We start from the raw sequence: 22002 nt of genomic DNA, 5'->3' as shown, positions 1-22002 counted from the left end.
TGAATTGTGCTGTCTGCTTGACTATCTTCTAGCTGGGACATTGTTCTTCTCCTGCCTTCACACTCAGACTCGGACTGGAGCTACACCATGGGCTCTCCTGGCTCTGCAGATCCTAAGCCAATTTCTAACAATTCTCTTTGCATATATGTCTCTCTCCTCATTCTCTGGAGAACTGAACCAATCCCCACATGCACAGAGGTAAACAATCTTAGGCTGACTAGACACCGAGATGTGCTCTTCTGCTTTCTTGTCACACCCTCTCCACCCTCCTTCTCCCCGCTTTCTCACCCATAGGACTTTCCTCAGAGAAGTCAGGCTTCCTTCCCCATCTGCTTGCAGTTTCTTCTGAAACTGTTCAACTGACATGTGTTTGTTTCCCCAGACCTTGGCAAGGTATTAAAGAGGAGCAATTGAAACACCAAGACCACTGAGCCTTCTGGGTGCTGGTGGTTGAGCTTAGCATTGACCTAGAACAGTGGTTCTGGGGCATGGAGGGGCAAAAGTGCCTCTTGGGAGCATTTTGAAAATGTGCATGCTTATGGATTTGTGTGTGTTGAGGGGGTAAGGGGTCTGGGGTGTCCAGGGATACTAGCCCTCCTGCGGGACCCAGGTCCCATACAGCCTTTGATTTATGTAGCAGAGCACTCTGTTTATAATTTCCAGAACTCTGGAAACCTAACTCTATTTTATATATGAACACAAATATTTGTACTAAATAGTGAATTTTCCAGAAATGCAATTCTCTTGCAAAGGGAGGAAAGATTACTTTCTGTAATTTGGAACTTGAGCAGGATTTGTTTACCTGCTCGGAAAATCAGGTCCCTGACAGCAATACTGCTTTATTTTCGTGCCTTCATGAAAACACACCTGCACTGATTTTCCTTTGTAGCTGTTAATACATCTAGCTGACTACTTCATTATTCTCCTAGGGTAGCTGTGCCTAAGTATTTACATATTGAAATCTGCATGGTTTTATTATAAATTATTTTCTTTCTAGTCCTCCTTTGTATTATTAAATATTGATCTTTGAAGACTTATGTTGGGTAAGTGGTATTAATTATACATTTCATTTCAGGTAAAGGGGCCTTACAAAACATGTGTTTTAGGAAGGGCTGCTTTGGTCTGACTGGGCTGTTAACATGGGCTGCCCCTCTTGTGGGCATCTCTGCTCTCTGACTAAAGGACCCCCAGGGCCTGGGCATATGGTTCCTGATTACAAATAATTATGTTGGCTCTGGCACACATGTGTGACATATATTTCCTGACTCAACATCCATGGGAGGTATATCTGTGTTTCTGATTGTCTGGGAAGGCAAGAGAATCTTTGATTTACTTTGTAAGCTGTTGGGAAAGGATTCTGAGCCCCCGTGGCTATATACGCTTTATCCTCAGGTCGGCCTGCAGTGCTGTTTTGTGCCTCTATTCTACTGGCTGTGTCACACTGCGTGTGGTCTGTTTGGCATTTTGCAATTGTGTCTCAGAAAGGTGAGATATGGACCATTTTGGTGAGCTGACAGGCAGCTTCCACGAGAGGTATGCTTTCTCAGAGCTCCTGGAGCTGTAAGAGGGCAGGGAGGGTAGTATTTGAGCCAAATAAAAAGAATCCTTTTTCTTCCTGCATATCCTAATCCATTTGTTCCCAGCAAATATTAATTAAGCACCTAGTGTATGTGGGATCTTATTTAAGGCTTTGGTGATAATAATATAAGGAACACAAAGCAAAGGTCATTGCTCTCATGGATTGAAGCCAGTAGGGGATACACAAAATGCAGATTAATAGATATAATGTCAGGTAGAAGTGGGAATAGGCAGAAAGATACCGCAGAATAATGACGAGGGGGGCTGTTTACAACTTGTGCTGGAGGACTGGCTGAAGAGGTAGCACCGTTGGTAAACAAAATGATGTGAGGGGGGAGCCAGGCAACCATCTGGGGGCAGGGTCTCTCAGGTGGTGGAAACAACACAAGGTCCCTAAGGTGCAAACAAGTTGACATTGTAAAGAAATAGCAAGAAGACCAACAGAAGTGGGAGAGAACGAGCAACAGGGAGAGCCCTGGGAATGAGGCTGGAGACCTGGCTGAGCGATAGATCACACATGGTAAAAACGTGGGGTTTTATTCCGATGTAATGGGAAGCCAGAGGTAGGTTTGCAGGATTGTGATGATACCTGGTTTACAATCTTGAAAGATCACATTGGCTGTTTTGCAGAAAAGGAATAAGACAAGACCAGTTCTAATGTTACAGGCAGAAATTCGTGGAGGCTCTGCCAGGAGTTGTATAGATAGCGAAGGATGATTGGGTTTGAGAATTATCTTGGATGTAGAGCCTCCAGGCTTTGCTGATGTGCTAGTTATGCAGGATGTCAGAGAAATAGAATAATGACAGAAAGATGGCCCTTAGGTTTTTGATGCAGACACCGGGTGAAATATGGTGTCATTTACTGAAATGGGGACAAATGGGGGGAAGAGTTACTCTGGAGGAGGAGAAGAACATGCCAAGACTTTGACATGCTGAGTATGATGAATTTGTTGGAAATGCAAATCAAGATCTCAAGTAGAAATCATAAGTATGATTGCTAAGCAAAGGAGGTGTTCTAAGAAGGAGAGCCTGATCACATGTTGCTTACAAGTCAAGATGAAGATTGAGAATCGACACTGGGCATTTTGGAGGTTTTGGTGACCTTGGTGAGGGTGGTTTCAGGAGTAACAGGACAGAAGAGAGATAGAAACAGACTCCAGAGAATGAGAGGTAAACTGTGGAGGAGTTGTACTAGGGGAGAGAGTGGTGAAGCGGGTCTATTCTGAAGAGCTCACTGAGGGAGCTACTGCACAGCATTTACGTGCACATGATCCAGGTGAGGGGAGGCCTGTCATGGAGGAAAGATACCCAGAGAGGCAAAATTCTTGAGGAGGCAGCAAGGAATGGGATGCAGGGCTCCAGCCATCATTTTGGGCTTAGAAAGAAGCAGTGTTGGTTTATCCACAGTAATAGGAGAAAAGAGCACATCGTACACAGGCAGATAGGTGGAAGAATGTGAAGGTGAAAGGCTGAGGGAGTTCTTTTTTTTTTCAATATACGAAATTTACTGTCAAATTGGTTTCCATACAACACCCAGTGCTCATCTCAAAATGTGCCCTCCTCAATACCCATCACCCACCCTTCCCTCCCTCCCACCCCCCATCAACCCTCAGTTTGTTCTCAGTTTTTAAGAGTCTCTTATGCTTTGGTTCTCTCCCACTCTAACCTCTTTTTTTTTTTTTTTCTTCCCCTCCCCCATGGGTTTCTGTTAAGTTTCTCAGGATCCACATAAGAGTGAACACATATGGTGTCTGTCTTTCTCTGTATGGCTTATTTCACTTAGCATAACACTCTCCAGTTCCATCCACGTTGCTACAAAGGGCCATATTTCATTCTTTCTCATTGCCATGTAGTACTCCATTGTGTATATAAACCACAATTTCTTTATCCACTCATCAGTGGATGGACATTTAGGCTCTTTCCATAATTTGGCTATTGTTGAGAGTGCTGCTATAAACATTGGGGTACAGGTGCCCCTATGCATCAGTACTCCTGTATCCCTTGGGTAAATTCCTAGCAGTGCTACTGCTGGGTCATAGGGTAGGTCTATTTTTAATTTTTTGAGGAACTTCTACACTGTTTTCCAGAGTGGCTGCACCAGTTTGCATTCCCACCGACAGTGCAAAAGGGTTCCCGTTTCTCCACATCCTCTCCAGCATCTATAGTCTCCTGATTTGTTCATTTTGGCCACTCTGACTGGTGTGAGGTGGTATCTGAGTGTGGTTTTGATTTGTATTTCCCTGATGAGGAGCGACGTTGAACATCTTTTCATGTGCCTGTTGGCCATCTGGATGTCTTCTTTAGAGAAGTGTCTATTCATGTTTTCTGCCCATTTCTTCACTGGATTACTTGTTTTTCAGGTGTGGAGTTTGGTGAGCTCTTTATAGATTTTGGATACTAGCCTCTTTGTCCGATATGTCATTTGCAAATATCTTTTCCCATTCCGTTTTTGCCTTTTAGTTTTGTTGGTTGTTTCCTTTGCTGTGCAGAAGCTTTTTATATTCATAAGGTCCCAGTAGTTCATTTTTGCTTTTAATTCCCTTGCCTTTGGGGATGTGTCAAGTAAGAAATTGCTACAACTGAGGTCAGAGAGATCTTTTCCTGCTTTCTCCTCTAGGGTTTTGATGGTTTCCTGTCTCACATTCAGGTCCTTTATCCATTTTGAGTTTATTTTTGTGAATGGTGTGAGAAAGTGGTCTAGTTTCAACCTTCTGCATGTTGCTGTCCAGTTCTCCCAGCACCATTTGTTAAAGAGACTGTCTTTTTTCCACTGGATGTTCCTTCCTGCTTTGTCAAAGATTAGTTGGCCATATGTTTGTGGGTCTAGTTCTGGGGTTTCTATTCTATTCCATTGGTCTATGTGTCTGTTTTTGTGCCAATACCATGCTGTCTTGATGATGACAGCTTTGTAGTAGAGGCTAAAGTCTGGGATTGTGATGCCTCCTGCTTTGGTCTTCTTCTTCAAAATTACTTTGGCTATTTGGGGCCTTTTGTGGTTCCATATGAATTTTAGGATTGCTTGTTCTAGCTTTGAGAAGAATGCTGGTGCAATTTTGATTGGGATTGCATTGAATGTGTAGATAGCTTTGGGTAGTATTGACATTTTGACAATATTTGTTCTTCCAATCCATGAGCACGGAATGTTTTTCCATTTCTTTATATCTTCTTCAATTTCCTTCATAAGCTTTCTATAGTTTTCAGCATACAGATCTTTTACATCTTTGGTTAGATTTATTCCTAGGTATTTTATGCTTCTTGGTGCAATTGTGAATGGGATCAGTTTCTTTATTTGTCTTTCTGTTGCTTCATTATTAGTGTATAAGAATGCAACTGATTTCTGTACATTGATTTTGTATCCTGAAACTTTGCTAAATTCATGTATCAGTTCTAGCAGATTTTTGGTGGAGCCTATCGGATTTTCCATGTATAATATCATGTCATCTGCAAAAAGTGAAAGCTTACCTTCATCTTTGCCAATTTTGATGCCTTTGATTTCCTTTTGTTGTCTGATTGCTGATGCTAGAACTTCCAACACTATGTTAAACAACAGCAGTGAGAGTGGACATCCCTGTCATGTTCCTGACCTCAGGGAAAAAGTTTTCAGTTGTCCCCATTGAGGATGATGTTAGCTGTGGGCTTTTCATAAATGGCTTTTATGATCTTTAAGTATGTTCCTTCCATCCTGACTTTCTCGAGGGTTTTTATTAAGAAACGTTGCTGAATTTTGTCAAAGGCCTTTTCTGCATCGATTGACAGGATCATATGGTTCTTATCTTTTCTTTTATTAATGTGATGTATCACGTTGATTGATTTGCGAATGTTGAACCAGCCCTGCATCCCAGAAATGAATCCCACTTGATCATGGTGAATAATTCTTTTTATATGCCATTGAATTCGATTTGCTAGTATCTTACTGAGAATTTTTGCCTCCATATTCATCAGGGATATTGGCCTGTAGTTCTCTTTTTTTACTGGGTCTCTGTCTGGCTTAGGAATCAAAGTAATACTGGCTTCATAGAATGAGTCTGGAAGTTTTCCTTCCCTTTCTATTTTTTGGAATAGCTTGAGAAGGATAGGTATTATCTCTGCTTTAAACGTCTGGTAGAACTCCCCTGGGAAGCCATCTGGTCCTGGACTCTTATTTGTTGGGAGATTTTTGATAACCGATTCAATTTCTTCCCTGGTTATGGGTCTATTCAAGCTTTCTATTTCCTCCTGATTGAGTTTTGGAAGCGTGTGGGTGTTTAGGAATTTGTCCATTTCTTCCAGGTTGTCCAATTTGTTGGCATATGATTTTTCATAGTATTCCCTGATAATTGTTTGTATCTCTGAGGGATTGGTTGTAATAATTCCATTTTCATTCATGATTTTATCTATTTGGGTCATCTCCCTTTTCTTTTTGAGAAGCCTGGGTAGAGGTTTATCAATTTTGTTTATTTTTTCAAAAAAACAACTCTTGGTTTTGTTGATCTACTCTACAGTTTTTTTAGATTCTATATTGTTTATTTCTGCTCTGATCTTTATTATTTCTCTTCTTCTGCTGGGTTTAGGCTGTCTTTGTTGTTCTGCTTTTATTTCCTTTAGGTGTGCTGTTAGATTTTGTATTTGGGATTTTTCTTGTTTCTTGAGATAGGCCTGGATTGCAATGTATTTTCCTCTCAGGACTGCCTTCGCTGCATCCCAAAGCATTTGGATTGTTGTGTTTTCATTTTCGTTTGTTTCCATATATTTTTTAATTTCTTCTCTAATTGCCTGGTTGACCCACTCATTCTTTAGTAGGGTGTTCTTAAACCTCCATGCTTTTGGAGTTTTTCCAGACTTTTTCCTGTGGTTGATTTCAAGCTTCATAGCATTGTGGTCTGAAAGTATGCATGGTATGATTTCAATTCTTGTAAACTTATGAAGGGCTGTTTTGTGACCCAGTATGTGATCTATCTTGGAGAATGTTCCATGTGCACTCGAGAAGAAAGTATATTCGATTGCTTTGGGATGCAGAGTTCTAAATAGATCTGTCAAGTCCATCTGATCCAATGTATCATTCAGGGCCCTTGTTTCTTTATTGACCGTGTGTCTAGATGATCTATCCATTTCTGTAAGTGGAGTGTTAAAGTCCCCTGCAATTACCACATTCTTATCAATAAGGTTGCTTATGTTTGTGAGTAATTGTTTTATATATTTGGGGGTTCCCGTATTCGGCGCATAGACATTTATAATTGTTAGCTCTTCCTGATGGATAGACCCTGTAATTATTATATAATGCCCTTCTTCATGTCTTGTTACAGCCTTTAATTTAAAGTCTAGTTTGTCTGATATAAGTATGGCTACTCCAGCTTCCTTTTGGCTTCCAGTAGCATGATAAATAGTTCTCCATCCCCTCACTTTCAATCTGAAGGTGTCCTCAGGTCTAAAATGAGTCTCTAGTAGATAGCAAATTGGTGGGTCTTGTTTTTTTATCCATTCTGATACCCTATGTCTTTTGGTTGGCGCGTTTAGTCCATTTACGTTCAGTGTTATTATAGAAAGATACGGGTTTAGAGTCATTGTGATGTCCATAGGTTTCATGCTTGTAGTGATGTCTCTGGTACTTTGTCTCACAGCATCCCCCTTAGGATCTCTTGTAGGGCTGGTTTAGTGGTGACAAATTCCTTCAGTTTTTGTTTGTTTGGGAAGACCTTTATCTCTCCTTCTATTCTAAATGACAGACTTGCTGGATAAAGGGTTCTCGGCTGCATATTTTTTCTGTTCATCACATTGAAGATCTCCTACCATTCCTTTCTGGCCTGCCAAGTTTCAGTAGAGAGATCGGTCACGAGTCTTATAGGTCTCCCTTTATATGTTAGAGCCTGTTTATCCCTAGCTGCTTTCAGAATTTTCTCTTCATCCTTGTATTTTGCCAGTTTCACTATGATATGTCATGCAGAAGATCAATTCAAGTTACGTCTGAAAGGAGTTCTCTGTGGCTCTTCGATTTCAATGCCTTTTTCCTTCCCCAGATCAGGGAAGTTCTCAGCTATGATTTCTTCAAGAACACCCTCAGCACATTTCCCTCTCTCTTCCTCCTCTGGAATACCAATTATGTGTAGATTATTTCTCTTTAGTGCATCACTTAGTTCTCTAATTTTCCCCTCATACTCCTGGATTTTTTTATCTCTCTTTTTCTCAGCTTCCTCTTTTTCCATAATTTTATCTTCTGGTTCCCCTATTCTCTCCTCTGCCTCTTCAGTCCGAGCCGTGGTTGTTTCCATTTTATTTTGCAGCTCGTTTATAGCATTTTTTAGCTCCTCCTGGCTGTTTCTTAGTCCCTTGATCTCTGTAGCAAGAGATTCTCTGCTGTCCTCTATACTGTTTTCAAGCCCAGCAATTAATTTTATGACTATTATTCTAAAATTCACTTTCTGTTATATTGTTTAAATCATTTTTGATCAGTTCGTTAGCTGTTGTTATTTCCTGGAGATTCTTTTGAGGGGAATTCTTCCGTTTCATCATTTTGGATAGTCCCTGGAGTGGTGCGGGACTGGGGGGCACTTCCCCTGTGCTGTCTTGAATAACTTGCGTTGGTGGGCAGGGCCGCAGTCAGACCTGATGTCTGCCCCCAGCCCACCGCTGGGGCCACAGTCAGACTGGTGTGTGCCTTATCTTCCCCTCTCCTAGGGGCGGGATTCACTGTGGGGTGGCATGGTCCATCTGGGCTACTAGCACACTGCCAGGCTTGTGGTGCTGGGGATCTGGCATATTAGCTGGGGCCGATCGGCAAGGTGCACAGGGGCAGGAGGGGCAGGCTCAGCTCTCTTATCCTTCAGTGATCCATTTTGGGAGGGGCCCTGCGCCACCGGGAGGGAGTCAGACCTGCCGCCGGAGGGATGGATCCGCAGAAGCACTGGATCCACAGAAGCACGGCGTTGGGTGTTTGCTCGGTGCAAGCAAGTTCTCTGGCAGGAACTGGTTCCCTTTGGGATTTTGGCTGGGGGATGGGTGGGGGAGATGGCGCTGGTGAGCACCTTTGTTCCCCGCCAAGCTGAGCTCTATTGTCCCGGGGCTCAACAACTCTCCCTCCCGTTGTCCCCCAGCCTTCCCACTCTCTGAGCAGAGCTGTTAACTTATAACCTTCCAGATGTTAAGTCCCACTTGCTGTCAGAACACTCCGTCCGGCCCTTCCGCTTTTGCAAGCCAGACTCGGGGTCTCTGCTTGGCCGGCGGGCTGCCCCAAGGGTGAGGGAGTTCTATTCTGATATAGTATTTTCTTAGTCAAATAGGAAGCAAGGTCATTAGTTGAGAGGGCGTAAGAGGGAGGAAGCTTTGATGGTTTGAGAATAACGAAAAATACATACCATCCGACACATACTATGTGCTCTAGAAATACCTTTTTTTCCCCCTAAGGTGAGGTGACTTTATTGGTCTTAAGAGTAAAGAGAAAAGGGGTGCCTGGGTGGCTCAGTCAGTTGGGCAGCTGACTACAACTCAGGTCATGATCTCGTGGTCTGTGAGTTTGAGCCCTACATCGGGCTCTATGCTGACAGCTCAGAGCCTGGGGCCTGCTTCCGATTCTGTGTCTCCCCCTCTCTCTGCCCCTTCCCTGCTTGCTGTCTGTCTCTCTCTCTCAAAAATAATAAACATAAAAAAAAAAAGAGAAAAGGGAAAAGAAAAGGAAAGGAAAGAAGATAGGATGATGGGGGAGAAGGTAAAGTGACCATTAGGGAGAGATTTGTAGTGACTTTGCAGTTATATATCCAGAAGAAATGGAATGTCACTTCTGTGTTTACTTTGCCCATATACTTCAGCTCCAGGGGGAGTACGTGTTAGAGAATGCAACTGGGTCAACTGGGTATGGTGAACATCATCCAGCTAGCTATGTCTTTTTTTCTTTTTTTAATTTAAATCCAAATTAGTTAACATGTAGTATAATAATGATTTCAGATCAGCTCATTATGTCTTAATCGACTTTCTCCAAATTATCCACCCCATGGTCTTGGTAGGCTACTTGAGTCATACAGGGAGGCATCAGGCACCAATGTCTGCCCTTAAAGGAGATGCAGATGGTGTGTGGCAAGTTCCACACGCTCCACTCCAGTCAGACAAAGCTGGCAGTGCCTGCAGACAAATTCCTTTCTTGCGTGGGCTCTCCACTACCAGCTCCCAGGTGCAAGTTTGCTTTTGGAATGTTCACCCAGTTCTACAACACAAAGAGGGACTTTGCTTACCGAGAATGATGACAATGCTGTACTTGATGGCCTTGATTTTTGCCTTTGAGATGAGCCCTCGGTTGTAACTGGTGCACAGCTTTCCATCTGTAGATACAAAAGGGCAGTGTGAAATGAAGTTGTTGTTGCCAACAGGAACATCACAGGCTAGACCCACAGCTGTCACGGGACCACTTGTATCCCACTCACCTCTTCCCAGGAGGACCTCCTGGACATTTTCAGAGTAAAGACGGCTCTGGGCCGGATGCTGGAAACTGCTGTTTGCAACTTGATATAAAATGCAAATGCGTCGGGACATCCAGATTCTCTCGAGTCATGGCTGAATGCCCTGAGTCAGCGGAAGCTGGAATTAGCCTTCAAACCTGGAATTGGCCAGGGGGCAATGCTAACATACCCATCTAGTCACGTTAGCAACTTAGGGTGAAACCATTGTCTTAGAATGGTTACCCCAAACTAACTCATACATCTAACTCAGAAACTTCACTCTCAACAAAAGCTCAAGCCAGGGATATTAAAAAAATAAAACAAAGGCAAAAAAAAAAAAAAAAAAAAAAACTGTCCCAAGTAGGAGCCTGGTTATAATTTAATTCTATGTGGGCTATTGTTTGATGGTAAATACATGAAGGATAAATATAAGAATCCACTAGAATATGAACTTGATGGAAGCAAGGACTTGGTTTTTTTACATTCCTGTATCCTCTAAGCTTAGTGAATGATTAATAAATATTTGTTGAATCAATCAATATAAACCTCTCTCTCGTTAAAAAGTAGTGGTAAAATTAAAGTTGATTAGGGTGGACAGAGTTCAGAGAGATAGCTCTTAGTAAAAGGAGTGTGTAGATGGCAACTTTGGGATTGGAGGTGTTGGACACAGGGTCCATTGATGCTGTGGAGGAGTTTTTATTGTCAGAGCTTCTGCCAGGCAATAGGGCACCTTTGTAAAAACTGGGAAAAGGTGCCCTTCCTCTGCATGCACACAGCCCTGTCCCAGCATACCCTCAGTGAGGATGGGATGCCAATCCCACACATCCCTGGGATGCCACTGATTAGGGCTCAATGGGTAAAACCCTGGCAGTGGTCCAGGTCAAAAGCCTACCCAGGGCCCCTGTCACATGGGGCAGGACAGTTGTATACTAGAAACCAACTGCTGTGCTTGCTTGTCCTCACTACATTGTTCAGATTCCACATTTGAAATTTATTTTAAACCCATGGAAACTGGTGTGAAATTTACATTTGCACTTCTTATTCTAGCCCCTCTCCAGTCCAACCCAGCCCAATCCAAACAGCATAGCACACCTGTCATGAGATAAGGACCCCACCACGATGCTGAGGAGGCTGCAGGGCAGATGCAGAGATTCCAAAGGTAGAGCTGGGGGCAGGAAAGACTCATGAAACAGAGGGAGTCCTCAGCCAAGACACGGAAACAAGAAAATGTCGGATGTATTTGGACCATGGTGGAGTCACCTCACTTGGCTGGAGCCTGAAAGAATGTTGGCTTTGGAGTGGGGAAAACTGAGGCCAAAATGGGGAGACCTGAAATGTCTTCAAGAGGAGTCTGGTCTGAATTTCTGAGCTGGTCGCAAGCCTCTGAAGCTTCTGAGTCTTTTCACAGTGTGAGCATTTACTCACTGGAGTGAACAAACTGTTATCAGGAATAATAGGAATAAGGGTCTCTTTTATGGGCAATAAACTGAAATGCTAATTATAATTGATTTTTTTTATTTCTTAATGTATACCTCGCAAGGCCACTCTCAGGTACTATTATGGCTTCCAATTATTCTGTGCATTTCACAGAACCACAAGGCTTCAGTGGTGGAAGGAAGCAAACGCTTCAGAAGCATTTACAGCAGTGGATCTAAACTACGGGCAATATCACTCCCCAGGGTTACATTTGGCAATGTCTGGACACATTTCTGATTGTCTCGATGTATGGGAGGCTGCTAGCAGCCTCTAGTGTGTAGAGGCCAGGAATGCTGTTAAACATCTTAAGATGCAGAGGACAGCAAAAAAGAATTATCCAGCCACACATACCGGTAGTGTCAAGGTTGAAAAACCCTGATTTCTAAGGTGGTATCCTGGGAAGGATATAGGCTTCAAGGTCAGAACCGATTACACCTTCCAGCTCTACCAATTACCAGCTGTGCAACCTGAGGCAAAATGCTGACTGTTCCCAGCCTCAGTTTCCCAATTTAAAAAATGAGGCATAAACACCAAAGTCAGAGTTTTGAATATTGACCTAAAATAATGTATTTAAGGTGTCAACCCTATGCTGAGAATATCAATTCTCTTATTACTTGAGATGAGTAAAGTTTTAACAGTATTTCAGGAGGAATATGAACCACCTTTATGGAAGTGACTACATTTAGATAGTCTATTATACAATGTTGTTATCTGTTTACAGGAATTATATACATCCAAAACTTATCCCGGAAGGATTTTACCCATGGGAGGCAAGTAAGAAATACAGCCGACCAAATTATATCCTTTCGAAGTATTCCCATTTGCTGGAGTAACAGCTGGCTTTGAAACAATATGGTTCTGAAGACTTTGTTTTTCAGAAAAGTTCTTGAGCATGACATTTGGACTCTGAAACCCTTTTAAAATGGAAACTTGCAGTACTTTCCAGGGGGCAACTGGGTGCCAATATAATCAACTACCTGCCCTTTGATCTCCCAATGAGATCAGGGAAAAGCGTCTTTAATCTGACTACTCAGGGAAATGCAAAGCCTCCAGCTTCTCAAGATGGCCCTTCAAAGAGAGCTGAGCTACAAAATGCCAGTAATTCTCCTTTATTGAGAGATAAAAGGATTATTTCTACCCTGGCCTTGGCGCTGAGCTGGAGCAAAAAGCAGTTAAATTCAGCCATCACTGAGCATTAGTAGCTGGGGTAGCCTAGAGGCAGCAGGTCCATGAGATTCGGACTGGAAGCGTCATGCTGCCTTAGGCAGTTTTGGTTCAAGCATGCATCCCTGGATACCCCACACTGTAAATTTAGTGTCTCAGGGGCCAGTTCCTGCTCTTTACTTCCCCTCGCTTCAGGCCCCTTGCAGAGCCCCTGGGAACCCTTTGTTCTTACATGCCGAGAGCTTGAAGGAGGAGCAATTGGTGCATTGGGATTTTTAAATGAGACAGAATTTATTCCTGGCCGGAGGAGGGAGCCATCTATGGACTTATAATTTATGAGTGCAGGTGATTTGTTTGTAACAAGGAAATCCACCTGGTGATGTTTTTATTTATTTATTAATTTTTTCTCTCTCTATTTTATTTATTTTTTAAAATTTACATCCAAGTTAGTTAGCATATAATATAGTGCAATCATGATTTCAGGAGTAGAATCCAGTGATTCATTCCCTACACATAACACCCAGTGCTCATCCAAACAAGTGTCCTCCTTAATGCCCCTTGCCCATTTAGCCCATCCCTCCACCCACAACCCCTCCAGCCACCCTCAGTTTGTTCTCTGTATTTAAGAGTCTCTTATGTTTTGTCCCCCTCCCTGTTTTTATATTATTTTTGTTTCCCTTCCCCTATGTTCATCTGTTTTGTATCTTAAATTCCACATATGAGTGAAGTCGTATATTTGTCTTTCTCTGGCTAATTTCACTTAGCATAATACACTCTAGTTCCATCCATGTAGTTGCAAATGGCAAGATTTCATTCTTTTTGATTGCCGAGTAATACTCCATTGTATATATATACCACATCTTCTTTATCCATTCATCTGTCGATGGACATTTGCACTCTTTCCATACTTTGGTTATTGTCAATAGCACTGCTATAAACATTGGAGAGCACATGCCCCTTTGAAACAGCACACATGTATCCTTTGAATAAATACCTAGTAGTGCAATTGCTGGGTCGTAGGGTAGTTCTATTTTTAATTTTTTGAGGAAACTCCATACCGTTTGCCAGAGTGGCTGCACCAGTTTGCATTCCCACCAGCAGTGCAAAAGTGTTCGTCTTTCTCCGCATCCTCACCAAAATCTGTCATTGTCCGGGTTGTTAATTTTAGCCATTCTGACAGGTGGTGGTATCTCATTGTGGTTTTGATTTGTATTTCTCTGATGATGAGTGATGCTGAGCATTTTTTCATGTATCTGTTAGCCATCTGGATGTCTTCTTTGGAAAAGTGTCTATTCATGTCTTTTGCCCATTTCTTCACTGGATTATTTGATTTTGGGGTATTGAGTTTAATAAGTTCTTTATAGATTTTAGATACTAACCCTGTATCTGATATGTTATTTGCAAATATCTTCTCCCATTCCATCGGTTACCTTTTAGTTTTGCTGATTGTTTCCTTCGCCATGCAGAAGGTTTTTATCTTGATGGAGTCCCAGTAGTTCATTGTTGCTTTTGTTTCCCTTGGCTCCAGAGACATGTTGAGTAAGAAGTTGCTGTGGCCAAGGTCAAAGAGGTTTTTGCCTACTTTCTCCTTGAGGATTTTGATGGCTTCCTGTCTTATGTTCAGGTCTTTCATCCATTTTGAGTTTATTTTTGTGTATGGTGTAATAACATGGTCCAGGTTCATTCTTCTGCATATTGCTGTCCAGTTTTCCCAACACCATTTGCTGAAAAAACTGTCTTTATTCCATTGGATATTCTTTTCTGCTTTGTCAAAGATTAGTTGGCCATATGTTTGTGGGTCCATTTCTGGCTTCTCTCTTCTGTGCTATTGATCCATGTGTCTGTTTTTGTGCCAGTACCATACTGTCTTGATGATTACAGCTTTGTAATACAGCTTGAAGTACAGAATTGTGATGCCTCCAGCTTTGGTTTTCTTTTTCAGGATTGCTTTGGCTATTCAGGATCTTTTCTGGTTCCATACAAATTTTAGGATCATTTGTTCTAGCTCTGTTAATGATGCTGGTGTTATTTTGATGGCATTGAAACCTTTTTCTTCTTTCTCCCTTTCTTGTTCAGTCTCTTGTGAGTATTTCTGCTCTTTCTCTTTCTCTCCAGGTACTTTCCAGGGGAGTGCTTTTACTGCACTCCCTCCACTTTCTCTGTCCACTCTCTGCAAAAACAGCTCCCTACCCTCCATGGCTTCTCTCTCCCCCAGTTCACCTCTATGCGCTGGGTACCTGCTCAGTTCTGTGGCTCAGTTATGCAGATTGTTGTGTAAATCCTCAGATCAATTTCCTAGGTGTGCAAAATAGTTTGGTGCTTATCTAGCTGCATTTAAGGGATGAGAGAAGCTGAGAATTTCCAGGCTGCTCCGCCATCTTGGCTCCTCCCTCAAAACTCTTACCTGGTGATATTTTTAAATAAATATTTTTTCATATGTTGGGAATTCCATGTATTTCAGGTTGATTTAAAAAAAGTTTTTTGTAGTTAGGCTTGATTTGTAAAACTTTTAAATTTGAAATTAATTTTTGATTTCTGATCACTGATGTCCTGTTTATTTACAAATATAACCTCAATGTTAAATATTTTTCATTCATTAGGCCTCATCTGCTTAGCTGTGGGATTTTGACTACTACCTTCCCTTGTGGGTTTTTTTGTTTGTTTGTTTTTTTGACCCTCTAACAAACCAGAGGTCATAGCTAGATATGAGCAAGTTTAACCTAACTAACCTACCTCACATCCTTGTCTATTCCTCAGCTCTTCAGCTCAGGTGGAACCAGGAACCCTGACAGAACTAAGATAATTGTGGCAGAGACAGGTTAACTGTCCACCAAATTGTTTTCTTTTCAGCAGGGTGGAGTCATATGACTAAGTTCTACCTATGGGAATATGGGAAGAATCCATATACACTATTCTCAGGTCTGGCTCAGATAAACCACCTGAATATTCCTCTGCCTCTCTCTTCCTCCCACCCCTGACTGTTGGATGTTGATGTGGAGGGGTACCTTAGCAGCAATCTGTTAAGTGTGGCAGAATCTCCATCTCTTTGAGTTTCTGAATGACTGTGGAACAGTGCCCTTCCCTTTGAACTTTACTGTCAATTGGACTTTAATTAAACCAGAAACATAGTTCTACTTTGTTAAGGCTACTGTATTTGGGGGTTTCTTTGGTAGTGCATCTAATGTTTCCTTACCTGAAACAGAAATTGGTATCTCATATGCAGTGCTATCATAACAAAAATCTAAAATATGTGGTATTGGCCTAGTGGGTAGGCAGCAGGTGGCAAGGAAACTGATATTGGAAGCTGGGACACTAGAGATCCATTTGCTACAACGTTCACATATGATGCCTGGGAAGTCAAATTGTGTGCCTACGGAGCCTGGAGCCCATGGGACAAGGTTGGTGTAGGAGTCAGGGCTCTCCAGAAAACAGAACCAATAGCAAATACATAGAAGAGGAAATGTATTATAGGAACTGGTTCATAAAATTATGGAGGCTGAGAAGTTCCACAATTTGCTGTCTGCAATCTGGAGAACCAGGAAAGCTGGTGGTATAATTAAGTCCAAATCCAAGGAATGAGAACCAGGGGAGATGATGGTGTAAGTCTGAGCTCAATGGCTGGAGAATCAGGCAATTATGTAAATCCTGGTCCTAGCCCAAAGATGAGAAACAGGAACACTGATGTCCAGGAGAAGATGGATGTTCCAGCTCAAGCAAATTTGCCCTTTGTTTGACTTTTTATTCTGTTCAGGCCCTCAGAAGATAGGATGATGCCCACCCATATTGGTGAGTGCATTTTCTTTACTTAGTCTACCAATTCAAATGCTTCCAAAAGTGCCTTCCAGACATACCCAAAAATGGTGTTTTGCCAGCTATCTGGGCATCCCTTAGTCCATTCAAGTTGACACATAAAATTAACCATCACAATTGGTAAACAGAATGTTAATAGTCTCTGTTGATTGCTACCAGATGTGTTTAGCAAGATATTAGAAAGAAAAAAAAAAGATGAACTCAGACAAGAGTTGGTTGGTAAAAATGAAAGGAAGTTAAAGAAAGTCTTACAATTTCAGATTTCATAGAGCTGTAAGCATCAATTACTTCTAGTCCCTAATAGTAACAGATACACACTTTACCTGACCTAGTGCAAGAGGAAAATGTGAGCAGAGCATTAAAGCAAATGTGTACAACTTCTAAGTGTGCAAGACTTATGCCAATGAAGCTGACCCTCATCCGCAAGTTAAGTTATAACTCTGAGAAGTTTTAACAAGCAAAGGCCCATTTAGAATCATTCCCAAGGCAAAGATCAGACTAAGGATGGGGCCTCCCCACTATTGTTTCAGGTGGCTTCAAACTAGCTTCCATTAAGTTAAAGATAGGGATTGCATGAGAAAACAAAGAAAGTCAGACCTGAGAATTCTATTAAGAAAGACTTTTTGGACATGATTGTTGGCACATGAAACTCACTGAAAGCAAATATATCACAAATCTACTAAGTTTTTGAGGAATGATATTGCTAAATAAACCATGACCTCTTTATCTTTTACAACACTTTAATTTTTTTTTTTTAACGTTTATTTATTTTTGAGACAGAGAGAGACAGAGAATGAATGGGGGAGGGGCAGAGAGAGAGAGACACAGAATCGGAAGCAGGCTCCAGGCTCCGAGCCATCAGCCCAGAGCCTGATGCGGGGCTCAAACCCACAGACCGCGAGATCGTGACCCGAGCTGAAGTCGGACGCTTAACTGACTGAGCCACCCAGGCGCCCCTACAACACTTTAAAAGATCAAACAGTACGGGGCGCTTGGATGGCTCAGTTGATTAAGTGCCCAACTCTTTTTTTTTTTTTTTTAATGTTTATTTATTTTTGAGACAGAGACAGAGCATGAACTGGGGAGGGGCAGAGAGAGGGGGGGACACAGAATCCGAAGCAGGCTCCAGGCTCTGAGCCATCAGCCCAGAGCCCGACACAGGGCTCAAACTCATGGACCGTGAGATCATAACCTGAGCTGAAGTCGGACGCTTAACCAACTGAGCCACCCAGGCACCCCAAGTGCCCAACTCTTGATTTTGGCTCATGTCATGATTTTAGGTTTGTGTGATTAAGCCCTGAATCAGGCTCTTGGCTTACAGCATGGAGTCTGCTTAGGATTCCCTCTCTCTCTCTCTCTCTCTCTCTCTACCCCTCCCCTGCTCTCACTCTCTTGCTCTCTCAAAATAAATAAAAAATAAATAAAGATCAGATATCAAAATTTTTACTAATCCTGTGGTTAGAAGAAAATTGTACCCAAATGAGGTTTAAATGTGCACTTTCCTAATTATCTGTGAGGTTGAGAATCTTATTTTTGTCCATTCCTCTTTTCCCTTCTGTGAAATGCCTGTTTATGTCTTGCTCATTTTTTTCTATTTATCTTTTGTTGTTGTGGCTATATATATATTTTTAATGTTTATTTATTTTTGACAGAGAGAGACAGAGCATGAGCAGGGGAGGGGCAGAGAGAGAGGGAGACACAGAATCTGAGGCAGGCTCCAGATCTATTTACTGGCCATCTCCATAGCTGCTTGGCTGTAATGACAAGTAAAAAATCATGGGGCGCTTGGGTGGCTCAGTCTGTTAAGTGACTGACTCTTGATTTCAGCACAGGTCATGATCTCACAGTTTGTGAGATGGAGCCCCACATTGGGCTCTGTGCTGACAATATGGAGTCTGCTTGGTATTCTCTCTCTCCTTCTCTCTCTGTCCCTCCCCTGCTCACTCTCTCACTCTCTCTCAAAATAAATCAATAAACTTGAGCTGTCAGCACAGAGCCTGACACGGGGCTTGAACTCACAGACTATGAGTTATGACCTGAGCTAAAGTCGGACATTCAACTGACTGAGCCACCCAGGCACCCCCTATTTTTTAATTGAAGTATAATTAACATACAATGTTATAGGAGTTTCAAGTGAACAACATATTGATTCAACAATTCTATACAGTACTTAGTGCTCATCACGATAAGTGCAGTCACCATCTGTCACTATACAGTATTATTAGGTTATTATTAATTGTATTCCCTACGTTGTAATTTTTCATCTCTGCAACTTATTTATTTCATTCCTATTTTTAAAAAACTCTTTTATAAATTGATTTTTAGGTGTTCTTCATATATCGTGGATACTAATCTTTCCTAGATATATGTGTTGCAAATAACTCCCACTTTGTAACTTGACTTTTTAAATAACTTTTTAAACAAATCAAATTTATCTATCATTTCTTTTATGATTTAACATATTTTGGATCTTGCTTAATACATCCTTCTTTATCCCAATGGCATAAAGGTATTACCCTACATTTTCTTTTAAAAGTTTTACATATTGTGAAAATAAAGGAAACCTCACTTAAAATGGAGTTGGCAAGCCCTGCAGGGGGTGCTCACATACTTACCACTCCTTGCAGCCTGCTTACCATCAGAAAGAAGAAACAATCATTTTGACAAGGGAGGGCACTTTGCACATAGAATTTAATTCCTGCCTTTAAGAAAAGTAAGGAAGGGGTGCCTGGGTGGCTCAGTTGGTTAAGCATCCAATTTTGGCTCAGATCACGATCTCACTGCTGGTGAGTTTGAGCCCCACATTGGACTCTGTGCTAACAGCTCAGAGCCTGGAGCCTGCTTTGAATTCTGTGTCTCCCTCTCTTTGTCGCTCCCCCACTCACACTCTGTCTCTCTCTCTCTCTCCCCAAGAGAAATAAACATAAAAAAAAAGAAAGAAAGAAAAGTAAGGAAGATCCGTACCTCCCTGCCCCAGCCACAAAGCACCAACCACCGCCTGCTGTCAATGAGAAACAACCACCACCTGGAACTCTTGTTCTCAAATGAACTTTTGTTCAGAACAGTCCTCCCCAGCATCCTCCTAAAACCTAATAAAATCTCACCTCCCCTTTGTCTCTTTGGACTGGCCTAAGGTTCATCATAACTTGCTTGTCCCGAATTGCAATTTCTCTGCTATTTATAAATAAACTCATTTTTTACTGAAATAAAATTGCTTTTTGCTCTGTTTAAAGTTAACAAAATTTAAGTCTCCAATTCACCTGGAATTTGTTTTTTCCCTATAAATTGAGGTAATGACCTAATTTTATTTCTTTTCCTATGATCTTCTGACATATATAAAGTTCTCATATATCTGTAGATTCTGTTTTGGGGTTGTTTTATTTTCTACTTGTCTATTGTATTGTGTCGATACCACACTCTATTAATCACTCTGACTTTATGATGAGTTTTAATATTTAATACAGTAACACCCCCCCCCCTTTGTTCTACTTCTCCAGGAGTGTCTTGACTATTCTTGGCTCTTCAAATTTCCACATATATTTTAAAATTGGTTTGTCAAGCTCAATAAAATGTCCTATTTTAATTTCAACAGGAATTGCATTAATCTATATGTTGTTGGGGAGAACTGACATCTTTAGGCTATTGAATTTTACTACCCATGAACTTGTTATAAGCTTCATTTATTTATATATTTATACTTTTTTTTTGCATGAAGTTCTTTACATCTTTTGCTAAATGTAGTTATTTGTAGAGAAGCCGTTTTACCTACATTTACTGATGAAAAAAGGTACTGAGAGCAGTTAATGGGCTTATCTTAAATTCATTTGGCTAGAAATGAATAAGAGTCTAACCCAGTTCTTAATACAAAGTTTTTTTCTCCACCTCTTTGTGCCTCATTTAATTTGAAACATACAGTTTGGCTATAGTATGGATTGTATCACATCTTCCAAGCCACAATGACCAGATGCAGTTATATGTAGATATGTTACTTTATCCATGCTGTGTCTGCACCCCCACATCTCCTGTCCCTCTGCAGTTAAATGTTCTATTTTATAGAAGTAGATACCCCTGGGCATCAAGAGCATGTCTGTTTATGAAAGATAAGCTACAAGATTGAAAATCTTATCTCCTCTACCTCTTGCCTTCTACACCTGTTTTTGGGAAAGTATTTAGATCATTTATTAAAAAATGCTTTTCCTTTTCTTTCTGTCAGCCTTTGAGGGAGAGAAAATAGACATATTTGCCAGTAAGAAGAGTGGTTCATAAACGAGTGATAGATTGAATTTTGCAACCTATATTTATAAAGTGCGCTTCTGTTCACACTAATCATTGCTGATGTCCCCTTGTTGATGAGCAATAATCCTGGCCTGCTAACACCACTGGAGATCTATTTACTGGCCATCTCCATAGCTGCTTGGCTGTAATGACAAGTAAAAAATCATGGGGCGTTTGGGTGGCTCAGTCTGTTAAGTGACTGACTCTTGATTTCAGCACAGGTCATGATCTCACAGTTTGTGAGATGGAGCCCCACGTTGGGCTCTGTGCTGACAGTATAGAGTCTGCTTGGTATTCTCTCTCTCCTTCTCTCTCTGCCCCTCCCCTGCTCACTCTCTCACTCTTTCTCAAAATAAATAAATAAACTTAAAACAAAAGAAAATCAGGTGAATTCCATTTATGAATCAGATACAGAGAGTATACAGGCTTTTGATACTACTCTCTGCTCCTCATTCCAGAAGGGGCTCATGGTGGTGATAATGGACAACTAGAAAATAGAGGTAATGGAGATATAAACTTGTATTAGAGAATAAAAATTGACTGCCACCATTTCTACCTTCGGGGAAGGGTAATGGCATACTGTATATCAGTGGGAAAACTGATCACTTTGAGGCATTGTACTATTTCAAAGACTGGAAGACGGGGGAAGCCAAGAACTTAGGGACTGGAAAATCTAGTAGCAGGGAGATATGGGAGATTCTAGAGAGAGACAGAGCTCAACCATAGTGGTGAAAGACCTAATGAGAAAGGGGGAGGGGTGGGGCAGCTGAGGCGATGTAGAAACCTTTCATCACCTCGAACCTCCGGCAACATTTGCTGTATTTACTCTTGTGAGTGATGAACTCAAGGAAAATGATGTGGATTCCATGCTTTCTGGGCCAGGAGCGGAGGGAACAGAAGAACCCTACGAGATGAGTCGTTGAATGTGAGAGCTTAGGGGTCAAGGACATACCAGCCTCCTGGAACTGGCAAGAATCACAGGACAGGGGTTTAAACCAACCTGATTTACATCTGAAAGCACAGGAAGACCTCACCTACCTAAATAAAATTGAGCCCTGCACCCGTAGCGGCCATCTTTTAGATATTAAATACTTCAAAACGAAACAGTTTAGGAGAGAAGACAGGAATAGCACTCTGAAGGCAAAAGCCATGCCACAGAACATGTGCTTGGGTTTTTTAATTAGGAAAAGTATTTTTTTCACTCTATGCTTTGTTTTTGTTTTTATTTTGTTTGTTTATTTGTTTTGGTAGGCTTCACACCTAGGGTGGAGCCCAGTGTGGGGCTTGAACTCACGAC

At 41.6% G+C, this 22002-nt stretch overlaps 1 protein-coding gene across 3 annotated transcripts in view; it reads right to left on the bottom strand.

Annotated features, from left to right (window-relative positions):
* NPSR1 (neuropeptide S receptor 1) overlaps positions 1-22002 on the bottom strand; it is a 154321-nt gene that overhangs the window by 2105 nt on the left and 130214 nt on the right. For all 3 annotated transcript variants that reach the window (XM_049641683.1, XM_049641685.1, XM_049641684.1), the window contains one exon: positions 9777-9863. In XM_049641683.1, coding sequence (XP_049497640.1) covers positions 9777-9863 — 87 coding nt within the window. The remainder of the gene's footprint in view (positions 1-9776; positions 9864-22002) is intronic.

This window comes from Panthera uncia, chromosome A2 (genome assembly GCF_023721935.1).
Source record: "Panthera uncia isolate 11264 chromosome A2, Puncia_PCG_1.0, whole genome shotgun sequence".
Taxonomy (NCBI): domain Eukaryota; kingdom Metazoa; phylum Chordata; class Mammalia; order Carnivora; family Felidae; genus Panthera; species Panthera uncia.
The sequence above is the reverse complement of the archived record's forward strand: the minus strand, read 5'-3'. Positions and strand labels throughout refer to the sequence as shown.